Here is a 16114-nt window from a genome sequence, read left to right as displayed (position 1 = left end):
GAAATACATGTAAGACAGACAGAGTGATGCTCTCCCGAGAGCTGTCCCACAGCCCGTGTCCCATTTTTATCCCCTCAATCACCGTAATTTATACCCAGAGCTCCCAAGTCCTTCTCTAGCCCCTGAATCTTCCCCGAGCTCACCCTGTGTTTCCATCTAACTTCAGTGTGGCTCTAAGTGGCCATTCCAGAACATCTTCACCCACATGGGAATCTCACAGGCTCCTCAAACTCGACGTAACTTCCACTGACATCCTCTTGCCTCCTGCCCTCACCGGTTCTGCCAGCGCCTGTCACCACTCAGCTTTATGTCACCCTGCAGCCCTTCCCCGCCTCCGGCACTCACTCCCAGCGCTTTCCAGTCACCAGATCCTCCTCTGCTCTGCTCTCCTACTTTCCTCCCCACGAGCCGTGCTGACAGGCCCTCACCTCCACAACTTATTTTAACCACCTTCTAACCAACTTGTCTCTGCCTCTCCTCCTGTACCCCATCTCCTAGAGATGCCGGGATTCTCCTTCTAAAACCCTGATCTGGTCCTGCTTTTCTCCAGACTCACACCTTCAGGGATTCTCCCACTTCCTGCTCGAGAATTCAGAAAGACTCTTCTTTTCTGCTAGGGAGTCCCAGGTCGGCCCTGCACCAGCAGGTACCTGCATGGCACCTGGCATAGAGAAGGGACGTGGGAGCAGAACTGAGGGGGACAGGCAAGCAGTGGGAGAGCTTGAAAGGGGGGAAGGAAGAGAGAAGGGTGACGTTCCCCGACTCCCCTTCCTGCCTCACCACTATGGCCCCTCCCCGGCTTAATGCCCAAAGGCCCAGAAGTACCAGACTCTCTTTCCCCAGTAAATGTATTTTTACAAAATGAGATAAATTCTGATTATTTTATGATATAAATACACATCAGTGCAACTCAGTGAAGACAAAGTCCTCACCTGTCAGATCAAAACAGGTAACGAAACAGGTGGGGCAAGGGAGAATAAGGGAAAGAATCAGCTGTAATACGCAGTACACCATTTTACATGAGTGACTCGAGCGTCCGTGGATTTTGGTATCCATGGGGGTCCTGGAACCAATCCCCCACGGATACCAAGGGAGGACTGTACTTGCATATTTGTCCCACTGTTACCAAAGGGGGCTGTGCTGCTCAGTGAAGAAGAGACAAAGAGAGACTCTGGTTGGAGAAGGGGACAGAGAAAGCCTGGCTGGACTCAGCCGCCAATGGCAGTGACAAGTTGACATAAGAAAGAGAAGAAAAAAGGAAGTGGCCCCAGGAAGGAAGACCCATCCTTGAGGGTTTGTTCCAGCAGGAAGCTCTGGCACAACGGGGGTCCCCTTTGTGAATTCTCACGGCTGCTTCTCAAGGTCTCTGCTTGCCAACAGCCCAAGCCTGACCCCGTAACCCTCCAAGGCAAGTGCCGGATCCTCGTACTGCGAATCCTAGTGTGTCGAATCCTAATGCCTAGTCTTTGTGAATGCACGAGGTCTGCAATATCTAAGGGTGCCGTTGTGAGGACACAGGAACGGCAAAAGCCTCTGGTCCTCTGCCCTTGTCCCTCTAACCATCAAACAGGACACATGATCATTCTACTCAACCCCCACCAAAACCAAAAGCAACCCCTGCCCTCCCTACAGGCTTCCCCCGCTTAACTACAGGCAACTCCATCCTTCCAGTTGGAAGTAATCCTTGAGCCCAACAGCCCGCCCCCTGCCTTACAGTCTACGCTGTGTCCACTCCCAAATCCTATCAGCTCTGCCTTCAAGGGATATCTCCCTTTTGACCATTTCTCACCACCTCTACTCCAACTGCTGTTGCTCCAGCCACAGGATCTCTCACCTCGACCCAGGAGCCAGAGTGGTCTTGTTCACATGTAAGTTAGATCATGTCCCCCCTCTGCTCAAAATCCTCAACTGACTCTCTGTCTTTCTCAGTATAAAGCCAAAGTCTCTACAGGGGCTGACCTCTCTCACTTCTCTCCTCTATTCCAGTCACTCTTGCTTTGCCTTAATGCTTCCGTCTTGGGCCTTGCCCTGCCGGTCCCCTTATCCTAGAACACTTCCCTCACATTGCACACTGCTTCTTCCCTCACATCCTTCAAGTCTCTGTCAACCTCCTGAAGAGGCCCTTCCTGACCCGTATCTCTATCGCTCATTTCCTACTTTATTTATCTGCATAAAGTTTTCCACCATTAACTAACATAAATCTGTTTGTTTATGAAATTGCCTGTCCTCTCCCCTCCTAGACTATAGGCTCCACGGGAGTAGAGATTTCTGCCCGTTTTGTTCCTGCTTCCATCCCCAACACTTAGAACACAACACAGTCCATAGGAAGCATTCAATAAATCTTCATTGAATAAATTAACTGAGGGCCTTAAACTTCAGGGAATGCTCTGCTATCAGCCACCATCCCCGGACGACCACAGCACAAGACATTAGCTTGTTCTCTGCAGTCAGTTCAACTGAAGGACCCTGCTTATACTCGAGCTATTTCCCTCAGCTCTTCCATCATCCTCCCAGCTCCCTGCAGCAGTCCCTCCTCTCAGTGACCTCCCTGTCTCTAAAATCCAACATGAATGACTTTCTTATATCAAACTCTAAAGAGCTGTTAACTTTGAAAATATCTTCAATAAAATAACAGCAACCAGTGGTCACCCTCACTTCCTCATCTTCCCCTAAGAAATAATTAGTACAGTCTTAGTGACAGTTTCCAACCTGGCCAACTGTTTGACAATCATTTACACAATTCATACTGCATCAGAAAAGCAGCAGGAAATTCCCCACCGCAGAAGGTCTCCCAACACAAACTCTCAGCTCTGAGAGGGCTAAACAGTCACGTAGGGTTGATTTCCAACAAAAAAAGCCTTAGGAAGTAGCACACAAGAGCCATTATCTGGGCGGCAGAATTCATTTTATACCAGTCAGGTCCAGTATAATTTCTAGAAACTTGGGTTTAGCTGGTATTCCTGCAGGGGTTCCCAAAATTCTCTTAGCAAAAATTCCTTCATGAGAATTATGTAATGAGTTTGAGATTATTCCAACGACGTTTTTCAAAATAAAGCTTACCATAAATCTTCTATATGAGAGATAGAACCCACACTCCTTAATCAGGTTTTGACCAAAATATTTGTGACTCAAGATTCAAAAGCAACTAGTATCATCCTGTAATTGGAAAATCCTACTTCCTTTTCAACAGTGGAAGAGGTTTCCTGGGATTTCAGGATGGAAAACTGGAAGCATTTCTTATAGAAATATTATCTAAATAATATCATTTTGCATTCGTATATTGATGTGACTTTAAAAATGCACAAGTTCTATCTATCTACATCTACGTCTCAATATTGAATGGCATATTCACTGAGTTGCCAAGAGCTACCACTCCACACGTAACATGGTTCCTGAAGGAAAATGTGTTAAATGTGTCCAACAGCCATAAAATAGACAAACATTTGGAGTCTAGCGGTTCAAGAGGTGCAGACCATGCATAACTGGCATGTGCTAAGCCAGGTGAGGTGTCACACATGACCTTCCAGGCACACGTGAGCCAGCACGATCCCAGGCCCAGGCATGTTGCACATGACAGAGGACACGAACAATCAGTTTTCATGTAAGTTGCTACTACTGCCATCCCTGGGGCTGTCATTTGTTTCTGAGTGTTTCCTACATACACCCTTACATCAACCTCCGCCTTAAACAGAGAATATTCTAGACCGAGGCTTCATGAAGGTGGGGCGCACGCGTGTCTCCAAATCAGGAAGAGGATGTCCCTGGGGAATTTGGGGCAGGCCTGTCCACCACCTCCCACCCTGAGCCAGGCTGACGCTGCCTTGCCCCGCCCTGCTTGGTCTGGAGGGACCTGAGGAAAACACAATTTTTAGTGTGAACCTCAGACTACCCCTGCTAAAGGCTGGTGAACTTCTAGGGCATGGAATAAACCAGAACCAAGACAAACTCTACAGGAATCTTTCAAACACGATCCCACGACAAACAGGAGATGCACAGCACACACATATACAAAAAAAAAAAAAGCACATCATACTTAGTGGGCTTAGGAAAATCCATCTTTAAGCTACTCTGCCAACACAAGTGAGAGCCGCTTAGCCTGATCTGTGATTCAGGGGCATCTTGGGAGAAGTAATATCCAAGGTGAGGTTCTGATGGAAAAGGAGCGGCCCTGGAACTCAGCAGGATGAGCAGCACAGGGAAGTGGGCAACGGCAAGAGATAAAGCCGAGGACAGAACAGTCAGGGCCTGTCTATTGCTGCTATAGAGTTTTGGTTTTATGCTGAAGGCCATGAACTTTGGCTGTAAAGTGAACACGATGGAAGGAGAAGTACCTAGAAGGAGATATAAAATCAAAGGTAGGTTTGCTTTCGTCCTCTTAAGATCGAGAGAACCATTTGTTTGAGAAAGGAGAACAGCCAACAGAGAGTGAGGAACTGAGAAAGCAGGCATGGGAAGTGTCCAAGGACAGGCAGGACCCAGAACCCAGGCAGAAGGATGAGTCTGAGTTCTTCCCACCATGCTGGGAAGAAATGATGGTAAGTCAGCTGACAATGCCAGAATCCACGATTTCTTGGACAACCCAGAGTCCATTCCACACTTGCTGAATGTCAGGCAAGAAAAAGTATTAGGGACTTTCTCTATCAGAATTACTTCCTGGGCCGGATTTTAAAAAATTTTTCCCTAAGAAATCATTGCCACAAAAGAGAATGTTCCTCAAGGGACCCAGAGTCAATCTCTACTGAAACCAACACCTACTGACCCCAAGGGGATAAGAAGGTGTCATATCTGACACTCAAGTACTGTCCCACCTACATCTTCCCATAATATCTATAACCAGACAGATCTATTTTGCTTAACAAAGAAAATTCCTATTATGAAAAGAAAAAGTGGGATGGTCGAAGAAGGAGAGTCGGATTTTTTTGAGATCACTGACATCATGAATACAAACACCTGTTCAACCTTCTCAAGAGAAGATACTTTTTCATAGCATCAGGTTATCAGTTATGCTTATAGAGGAAATTTACCAAACAGTAGTAAATTGTGAATGTGACAGGTTTTATTAAGGTCCAGGGTATACAGTGACACATTCATCTAAAATTGAATAAAGTTAGTTATTACTAGTATCTCTTTCACATTTTATATTGAAGATTTGAGAACTAATGCTTCATATTTAATTAAACAGCTACATTTCGAACGCTGGCACAAGCATGCCCCAAAGTTCGATTGTCGTTAAAATTCCTGTACTGTTCCTAAATTGATGTGCTCTCAAAAAGAGGAGCTGTCTCTTCCCACACCTGGAATAAGTCTGGTCTGTAAACAATGGAAATTTTGGAGGACTTAGCGTTTCCTTCGGAGAGGGGGTGATGAGTAATAACAAAGACTGAGACAAGCTAGGTTCACAGCATTTTTTATACAAAACAATTTAAAGTGATAAATGAACATTTTCTTCACCTGATTCTAATACAAAACTTATGCCAAGTTCCATCATGAAAAGTTTTTTGAGAAATACACAAAACATGTTTGTGTACTCATCCAGTCTCTCCTCCTTTCCAAGGTTCATAAAATGAGAACCTAATTAGGAAAAGTGAGGAATACAAAGGTTTGGGACACAGGAATGACAAACGTGAAGTTGATCTCCCCAGTTAGAGGCTGTTAATCTAGCACCATTGCAGAAATTAAGGATGCCAATGGATTTCTCATGTTGCTTGTACATGTCAGGTAGAAAAGGACACGTTAGGCAGGATAAGGAGAATAAAGGGAGCAGAGGTGACGGGGTAGTTGGTGGTGGTACTATTATTGTATATAAGGTCCTAAGAGAAGGCAGGAACCTGAATTTTGGGGGTCATCACTGTGGAGCTGATATTAAATACGTGACTGGGTGAGGGTACATCCAGAGTGAGAAGAGAAAAAGATGTCTGAAGACTGAGCTCCAGGACACTCCCCGTTTAGAGGTTAATGTTTCCAAACGTAGGTTTTATTATTATGCATGTGTGGTGAGGCCAACAGATCAGGAGATGACTGCCACTGAAAAGACAGGTCCATATGGGGAGAATTAACGTCTCAGCAATACTGAATCTTCCAATCCATGAACATGGATAGACCCTCTACTTACTTCAATTTGATTTTTTACATCAGGCTTATGAAGTGTCTGACATACAACTTTTACACATGTTCTTGGATTTATACCTAAGTATTTCATAATGCTTTTTGTGCCAGTACAGAGAAATACATTTTTTTATACTGACCTTGTAGCCTGTGATCTTGCTAAACCCACTTATCAGGCCTAGTAGGTTTTTTGTAGATTCCATGGGATTTTCTATGTATATAATTATGTCATCTGCAAAGAGAGATGGCTTTATTTTTTTTCAAACTTCTAATCTGCATACACTTTCTTTCTTTTTCTTGCCTTACTTGCACTGGCTAGTATTGAAAAGAAGTGATAAGAGGCAATGCATTAGCCTTGTTCCCAATCTTAGTGGGAAAACATTCAGTCTTTTGCTATTAAGCATGATGTAAGCTGTAAGTTTTATGTAAGGTTTTATCAGATTGAAGAAATTCCCTTATAGTCCTACTTTTCTGAGAATTTATATCATGAATGGATGTTGAGTTTTTTTCAAATGATTTTTCTGCATCTATGGAGTTTCTCGTATAGTTTTTTCTTTTTTGGACTGAATCTGGTGAATTACATTGTCTGATTTTTAGATGTTGAATCCTCCTTGTATTTCTGGGATAGATGTCATTTTATGATGTATTATCATTTTTATATATGGCCAGATCCAATTCAGTAATATTTGATAAGACTTTTGTGTTTACATTCTTTTTCTGAACTTTGTCGTAATACAGCTGGCCTCATAAAAGGCCTTACATAACTTACACATGGTCACATCTGTTACAGGGCTAAGCACAGCACTTTACACAAACCTGATCGTCAGTAAATGCTGTTATGTAAGTTACTCAGTAGAGACTAGACCTTTTTCCTTACCTGAAAATTAAGAGGAGCAAATTCAATCATCTAGGAAATCCCTTCCAGATATAAATGCTTATGAAGCTAAAGTTACAGAATTTCAGAAGTGTCACCCAAGTGGCAATAGGTACCATGCTCAATAAAATCTTTATGTTCTGAAACAATTCATCTGGCTTCTTTACGTAGTATTTTGAGACTTTGACTTAATTAACTTTCACGTTTCCTATCACTTAACGGAGTTTTCTGTAAGGCTAACGTTATAGAACAGCAGATTTCAACCTTAGCATGCATTGGCCTCACATTTAGAACTTTACAAAAAGTACCGATACCCATGTCTCATCTCTCTACTCCAATCCTGATTCAGTAGATCTCAGGTTATACCTGTTTATTTTTTAAAGTATCATGGTTGAGAACCAGTGCCATGAAGATCACTTCCAAGTTCACCTTCTGCCTTCAATTCATGTTGCTGCCTGCCACCAAGTACAGAGGCCTGCCCTTTTGGCAAGTTACACAAGCTATCTTGCCTCAGTTTCCGCATCGCAACTCCAAACTACTGCTGTGAGCATTAAATGAGTCATATGTAAAATGCTCAGACTAGTGCTTTGCATGTGGTAAGTACATGTGAGTGTTAACTATTACTGTTATTTTTTGTATTATTGTCACTGCCAGGGCAGCTTAGGCCAAGTGACCAAGCCATTTGTTCCCCATATTTAAGTGGGGGACCCTTTTAACATAGGAGTAGATCACAGACCCATAAACTCTGTACCTGTTGAGCAAATTATATGACAGAAACATTACCGTGAATTCAAATAAATTGTATTTTACTTATTTCGGCAGCATCTATATACAGTTAAGTCATTCTTTCTACTCAATACAAAGACAATGCTTAGCTTCCCTATAGATGTGCAGACCCCTGCAATCGATCTGAGCCTCGCCCCCCCCCCCCCCCCCCCGCTGCTTGTGACCCACTGCTCCAGCCACATCAAGCTGCCTTGTACCCTCTCAACACGCCACCCGTCTTCCTAACTTCCTGCCCTACACACTGTACCATCTACCTCAAGTGCCCTTCTGCTTCTCTACCTAGAGCATGGAGTCATGAATGTTAACAAATTCATCTCAATCCTCTGGGCTGAGCTTTTCCTAGAGTTGGTGAGTGAGGAATGGAAGGTGAGCCACACCATCCAATTAAGTACTCTGCTCATTAACAGTAACAACGAACAGGTGTGGGGTTTTTGGTTTGTGTGTTTTGTGTGTGTGTGTTGTGTGTGTTGTGTGTGTTGTGTGTGTGTGTGTGTAACACACAGGTTAGAGTCAGGGAAGGTCAGGGTGGGATGCAATGAGAGGGAGAGCTGTTTCAGCAGAGGTCAGGCGACTGAATGGGGTGTCTGTGGAAGCCGCAGCCAGACCTCAGGAGCATCAGAATGTCAGCTGATGCTGACATTCCAGGAGGAGGCATCAGCTAGGACCACCGGGCACTGATCAAGCCGAGACACACAGACCCAACCGACAGTAGGCTCCACAGTAACAGCGCACCCCAGTCACACTTCAGGGGTCACTAGGCAAGATCAGTGCGGATGGGAAAGGGCCAACCTGACAGGCAAGCCTGGTCTGCTAGGGTCAAGGGCCCACACCACTCACCATATCCCCAGGGGCTGTCTTGCTGAGGAACAAGGAGAGGGCGCAGAGAGACTGAACCTTTTTACCAAAATATGCTCGCTCAATAGCTAACAAGGAAACCTTTTAAATTTCCTTATTAGAATCATTTTACTGGATTAGGATAAAATTATGGGGCTTCTCTTTTCCTTCTTTCTGGCTGTCCAGCAGGACAAAGCTCATGTGGACAACACAACGCTTAGAGAAAAATGAAGAAGTTACCTTTTCCTTTCCCTGCCGGATTGCAGCATAAGTTAAATTTTAGCAATCTTCTATGACTCTTAACAGCAGCGTAAGTGTTAACTGCCCTGTAATTGGCAGAATATAGTTTTATGTATCAAGGTTCACAGACTCAGTTATTCAGAGCACCACCACTCCCACCCCCGGGCAAGCTGGGAGGGCTGTAATACAGGGACTTGAATTAAAACAGCCAAGCTCCCGCACAGCCTAAATTCTCCAAGTCAGCGTTAGACAGAAGCATGTCTTACTCGTCCTGGAGGAATTATTAGGCTGCCTTTCCCTACAATGCTACTTCAGCGTTCCTAACTGCCCCACCCCAATAAAAAAGAGTTAGGAAAAAGGACATTCTGGATGATTTGATTTGCCTTTCAGTTCGAATAATATACCACGATTGTTCTTTCTTCCCCCAGAGACAGTACCCTTGACAACAAATGCACTCACTTTTTTCAAAGTACCTATTCAGTTTGGATAGAAAAGTCATTTTGTATAGCATAGGAATTTTGTTTCTTCACATTAGCCTAGAAACCTGCATTAGCTCCATTTTCCTTCCTGCTTTAAACATCTTATTTTAAATGGGAAAAAAAATCTATGTTTCTTTTTTCTTTTTAAAAATGAATCTTTACAGAACGGTGTTTACATAGAGACATGAAGTAGTTTCCTCACATAATTTTGAAGGGATTTAGAGAGAAGACGGCAAATTAGAACGACCCCAATGTAGAACTGCACAGGCAGACTTCAAAAAGGTTATTAAAAGAACCACAGGACCGGGTTTTCAGCTTGTGAACGGACAATGTAAGTTAATTAGTCAAGAGGATTTTAGAGGGCATTTCGGTAGAATAGGTAAAAATGAATGGATAATACAGTGGAATGAATACCGTAGGACTAAGAATGACATAGAAGAGTGGAAAAAAAATTGAAACAAACAGCAAGAGCAGTAGGTTACTAAAAGTTAGGGCTGATCATAGATTGCACGTATCATGGAAGTTCTGTGGTCAAGGTAGGACTTGGACTCCCCCTTGAGGGGTCGGTAGAACTTGACAAGGAAAGAGCAGAACTTCACAAGGCCATGAGGGAATAAACGGGTGTTTATAATAAACGGGCTAGAATGAATGGAGATCACCAGATTAGAGCAGAAGTTATGATGGGATCGTATGTGTTGAACCTTAGGAAGGGCTGTGACAACCCAACTGGCAGAGGACAATGTCCCTGGACATCTTTTCTCTGACCACAGTTTACTCCAAGTCTGGATAACCTAAACTTTAGCTTTCAAAAATTTGGCCCAAAACATTATATCAGAGCTTAGAAGTTTGCTTATAACTCTAGTATAGAGTAAATAAATAAATAAATAAACAAATATACACACACACATATATATTTGCTCCAGAAGAGACTTGCAGTGGGTTCAGTAATTTTATCTTTTTATAGTTTGTACTTATAATATGGGATAAACAGGTCTATAGCTCCCCAATGCCAATTTTCCCAGAGGAATTACCACCCCCAAATGTACAAGTTCACACCTAGAGAAAAAAATGTGCTGATAAGGCATGCTATAGTGATTATCAACCCCAGAGGCATGACACTGTATACAGTGATCAGTGTGGCAAAAGACTGCAAGTAATCTGGAATATTAGGAACCAAATTTTCTAAATAGCTTCATCTTTAGAACCTACAGTAGACTCAGGGATTCCCTGTAAAAAGGTCATCTCGCTGGCATTCCAAACTGCTTCCTCAGTGGGAGAGAAAGGAGATAAACCATGAGGACTGCTTGCGAGTTTACTTCAGACACCCTTATACCCCGTTAATCTGGGTACACCCCCTGGGACTGCGCATACTTCCGACTTCAGGATGGGAAATGGTTAAGAAAAGCTGCCAGAGAGGGCCAGTCCCACAGAGTCACAGCCACCTCTAGCTTAAAAAGCATTCCACTTGGGCTTCCCTGGTGGTGCAGTGGTTGAGAGTCCGCCTGCCTATGCAGGGGACACGGGTTTAAGCCCTGGTCTGGGAAGATCCCACATGCCGCGGGGCGGCTGGGCCCGTGAGCCACGGCCGCTTAGCCTGCGCGTCTGGAGCCTGTGCTCCGCAGAGGGAGAGGCCACAACAGTAAGAGGCCCGCGTACCACAAAAAAAAAAAAAAGCATTCCACTCCTTCTTAGAAAGCTTTTTAAAATTTACTGAAATGCTCCTTGACTATTCCTGGGCAACTTCTGACCTACATTAAGACCACATTACATTAAGAAACATCTTCCTTACTTAGACAATCGAATGATGCATTATATTTGCTTCACCATGGCAAGGTCCTCTATAAACAGCAGTGGTGCCAGTGGCACTGGATTCATAACCATTTCAGAGTCAGTCTAACATTTTTATAGCTTCTGGTTATAACGTCTCAGAATGACCCCCATAACTCTTGGGCACACACTCTAGCAGTTGTTAAAAGCGTGCGTGTTACAGCCAGACAGACATGGAATGCTCCACACACCACTGTGTGACTGTAGATAGGTTACCTGATCTCTATGCCTCAGTTTCCTCACTTTAAAATAGTAGAAACTGATGAAATAATGAATATAAAGCATTTAGCATAGTTCCTGACATAAAATGCATCCTCTACAATCAACCTATTAGTATCTCATTAATATTCTGACATTTTATTTCTTTTCTAAAAGCCTGTAATAACTGTTCCGTACTGTCTTTTTTTTTAACAAGAGTAACTCATCTTTGTTATGGTTGTGGGTGCTTCTCCCTGAACCTATTTTTCTTACCCATGAGATGAGGATAATACCACTTGCCCTGCTAATCTCAGCGTATTCTAAAAACTGAATACATAAAAGTTGCTAACTGAAATTTTTAACCTGCAATTCATTATACTGAAATAAGCTTGTCATTAATGCTGTGGATAAACAAAGGCATGTCAGAATCATCATATCATGACTCAAGTCCTGTTCCCACACCCCGTCCAATGAATTAATTTTAATTCATTTTAATCATATAGTGACTCAGCATCTTCATGTGATAATGATTCATGTGTTTTAATTTGCCAGCTGTTGCTTCTAGATTATTTTCAGAAATGTCTGTTGAGCTCTTTCTTAGGAAAGTCACGACTTGGAGAGAGGATGTCAGTTATTATTTTATTCCAACTTAAGCTAAATCATGTTTATTCCCAACTTATATCATCTACTCATATAGCAATGATTAAACTAGAAGCAGCGTGGTGCAGCCGGTAAGGCATGGACTTCTGGAGTTTGAATACCAGTTCAGTCATTTATTAACTGGACTGAATTTTCAGCATTTTACCTTTCTGAACCTGCATCTGAGAAATGGGAATAAAACAATTACTTCTTAAAGGAGATGATCTTAAAAAGCAGAGCACAGTCCCCAGACACAGGGATGGCTCGCTAAGTGAGAATAATTTTACAATGGAACAAAACAGCATCTACTTACAGTTCACAGATGCCAGCTCTAGTGGGAATGAGAGGCACCAGCTGCAGTAAAAGTTTGACACCGTTTTGCCACGCCTCTTCTCTTTCAAATTCACAGTACAAGTAGCTACACTCATCAGACGAAAACTGGTAGAAAACATAGGTGTCTTGAAAGCATAAATGCTGGTCCACTGTTGGAAGCAAAAAAGGCATGGATCAGTTTTGTAAAGTATATCATTTAGAGAGCCATAAACTGAATAATAAATTGAAAGGCCTACTAAGTATGAGGGAGAAGCCAGGGGTAGGACGATAATGAAGTCCATTCATGTTCACAGTCTCATTGAATTAAAAAGGACTTACTGACCACCCTATTTTTATTACTTAAAGCTCTGGCCAGCACATTCACATGTATATTACAACTGTTCTACTTCAGGGACAGGTGAAATCAACAGCAATTCAAAGGCAGTAGAAGAAACTTTTTCTTTTGGCGTCCCAAAGCAGTACATTTAAATACTGTGGTGGTACACAAATACAACACTATGGCAAGATTTAGATCAGTGGTTCTCAACCAGCACTGAGGGCATTTAGCAATGTCGGGTGACATTCTGCGTTGCCACAACTAGGGGGTGCTACTGGCATCTGGTGGGTGGAAGAAAGGGATGCTACTAAACATCCTATAATGTACGAGACAGTGCCCCCCCCCCCCCCATTAACTAAGAATTATCTAGCACAAAATGTGAACACTACCAAGGCTGGGAAACGATATTTTAAAAGAAATCAAGACGTGGAGACTTTTCCAAAAAATATGAACACAAAATGTTTTGCTAAGCAGAAACCTGAACCACACAAGCAAGCTGATAATTATATTCCTCGAAGGCAGTTAACTGTTTTCCTAAAGAAGAGCATCAGGTGCTATGTGTGACCGACTAAGATTACACCCACATCCCCATCTGTACCACTTTTCCACAGTGGGACCTGGCGTGTGCCTTTCTGAAACTTACTATGTGTTCTCTGACCCTCAATATTTCTCATCTATAGAAGAAAAGGGCTTCCCAGTGACAAACCAGCACCTGAGTGATAGAGATAAAAAAAGAATCCAAACTGCTTGACTTCTAAGTCTTCCATTCCCTGGCTGAACAAAGAAAAGAGATATCCACCATCTATTTTAGCTTCTAGTTAACATCAATTTTCTGTTCTAACAGCTTATTTTCATAGATCATTTATGACTACTCACACAATTAAAATGGCATACACATGCTACTCATAAAGTCAGTTTCTGATGACTATTCTAAGTACAGCAAGACAACTCACACATTTAGAGCAACTAAAGATGTGACTAATTTTTTAAAAAAATTGTGTGCATCATTTTAAGTAGAGAAGAGAGGGCGTAAGGGAAAGACTCTTACAGGTAGTAGTTAATGAAACAAGTACCTAATTATTTTTACAAAAGGTGTGAGAAGTAACACAAGATGAACTGTCACATTCATTTATAAGAGAATGCAAATATACCAGCAAACACAATTTCCATCTAGGTTATAATATCATCTAGGAAATCAAACACATTTTGGTCAAGTAGCTTAACAACATAATGATTCTGTGCCTTCAAAACATGTAACACTAACCTGATGACATAATTCCCATATCCAGTAGGAGCTGCCAGACCCCTATGGCCATAGATCTGCATTGGACCAAAGGACAGTGTTCTAGAAGCCAGTCTACCAGTTCCGACCCAACGCAGCTTCTCCTGGACAAAAGCAAAGCCATTCCCAGTAAGACATGGTTGCCACCCATTTGCCAAAAAAAATGAAATTTAATACCGTCACTTTCATGTGCTTTTAAACAAGGAACTCAAGAATAAATGACACGGACCTCTTATCCATCTTTCAGTTTCAGTTCAAATATCGCTTGCCTTACAGAAGTTTACAATTATATCCTCTTATATTTCTTCTTCGCATCACCTAACATTTAGCAATTATACATCTTTCCAAATGAATAGTATCTCTTTTCCTCCCTTGAGAATAATTTTCAGGAGAACAGGGACTATGTGTACGTAACATTTAGCAATTATACATCTTTCCAAATGAATAATATCTCCCTTGAGAACAGTTTTCAGGAGAACACGGACTATGTGTATGTAACTTACGATTAATTGCCAACATCAGAACAGTCCAGGCCCGCGGTAAAGTCTCTGAATATATACATTAGAATAAATGAAGGGATAAATTTAGCAGCCCTTTACCTGAAGACAATGCTTCTGCCTTGGTAAGACAAGTACCTCGAGTTGGTGGTGATCAGCTTTGGTTCAAGCAATTACACATTTTTATCTCATCTCTTTGAGAACAAAATAATTCCAGGGTTAGACAAGGCTATACCACAGTGAGTAGTATGAAGTTTTGTTTTCTGATCTTTAAACGGAGAGTAAATCTTAATATTTGTCTCAAAGAACAATACATTTGACTGTTAACCTTTTTAACGTAATCTAAGCAATCTGCCAAGCAGCGTAGATCATAAACCCATAAACCTGGATGATGGATTCCACTAACCACATGCAAGAAATACTATCTGTAATCCTTAAAATACACAGCTGTGTTCAAAGAATGCCCCAATTTGGGCATCACAAGCGGTACTTTCACGCCTACTTTCCCATCTTTATCAGCTTCAGATGAAAAACCAAACGAAGAAAACTTTCTGAAGTAAGTTTTTTTAATTTGCAGAAATTTCATTGAAACCCACTCTTCCGTATGGAAAAAAAGGTCACCCAAAATTTTTTTAAAGAGGTGTATCATGTAAAAGGCTATCTTTCTCCTATATTTGGTATTTAAGGACCAAAAGATGCCAACATTTATTTGTATTCCTAAAACAGAAAAATATTGTCTATCTTTTGTGATTGGCATAGTTATAAATACCTAGAAATCACACAGTAACCAACAGTATGAAGAAATGCCATGAGATGCTACGTTTTCTTTAGTGACGGAAAAATAAGGTAGTAAACGCTTCTGCTGAGATATCGGAACAAATATTCTACTTTAGATAAAGTATCACTTTTTGGGAGTAAATATTTGCAAGATACTCTGAGGCCGTTAAGGCAATTCCAGATTGTACCAGCTCTACAATTCCAGTTGCAGGTTGGCATTAAGACATAAGATTAACAGTCAAATAAATGGATGTTTTTTGAAACAAAACAAGAAAACAGATTGCAACAAAACAGGCAATTAGACCAAACCGTCAAATTTAACTTCTACAGGACACCTTTCATATTAAAGGCTCAAAGTGTTAATTCCTCAACACCTCTGTCAATTAGCCCGCATCTTTGGGCTTGCAAAGCACTTTTATCATCTTATTCCTTATTCTCAGAACAATACAGGCAGCTCCTCAGCCTGCTCTGTGTCTGACACCACCTGGAACACGGCAGGATACAGCAAAACATTTACTAAACAAACTAAACTGTCAAATTGCAAATGGTGACTGGACAGATGCGTTGGCTTGTTTCTTCACAGCTGATGAGGAAGACGTGCCTCAGACCAGGGCTTCCCAAATTGGTGTTTAGTAGGAGTCAGTCCCCTGGGGCATCTTGTTGACGTGCAGACTCTGATGCAGTGTGGCTGGGTGCAGCCTCCGAGCCCTCACTTCTAACCGGCTGCCGGGTGATGCCGGTGACCCAGCCCCACCTTCTCATTGGGAAGGGCTCTGTCTTGGGGAGGTGCAGGGCTGAGTGGATATGCTAAAACACGGTCCCGCCGTGACTGCTGTCATGTGTAGTTATTACTGAATAATCAGGCTCCCGCGCTCGGAGCAAGCTACTGTTTCGGGGGCACACGATCTCTTTCTACCCCCATCCCCA

The 16114-nt window shown here is 42.3% G+C and overlaps 1 protein-coding gene across 1 annotated transcript in view; it reads right to left on the bottom strand.

Annotated features, from left to right (window-relative positions):
* RAPGEF5 (Rap guanine nucleotide exchange factor 5) overlaps positions 1-16114 on the bottom strand; it is a 219151-nt gene that overhangs the window by 159007 nt on the left and 44030 nt on the right. Inside the window, exons 4-5 of the mRNA XM_060020399.1 lie at positions 13896-14017; positions 12296-12464 (exon numbers count right to left, since the gene is read on the bottom strand). Coding sequence (XP_059876382.1) covers positions 12296-12464; positions 13896-14017 — 291 coding nt within the window. The remainder of the gene's footprint in view (positions 1-12295; positions 12465-13895; positions 14018-16114) is intronic.

This window comes from Delphinus delphis, chromosome 9 (assembly GCF_949987515.2).
Source record: "Delphinus delphis chromosome 9, mDelDel1.2, whole genome shotgun sequence".
NCBI classification, from domain to species: domain Eukaryota; kingdom Metazoa; phylum Chordata; class Mammalia; order Artiodactyla; family Delphinidae; genus Delphinus; species Delphinus delphis.
This window is presented reverse-complemented; position numbering and strand designations above follow the sequence as displayed.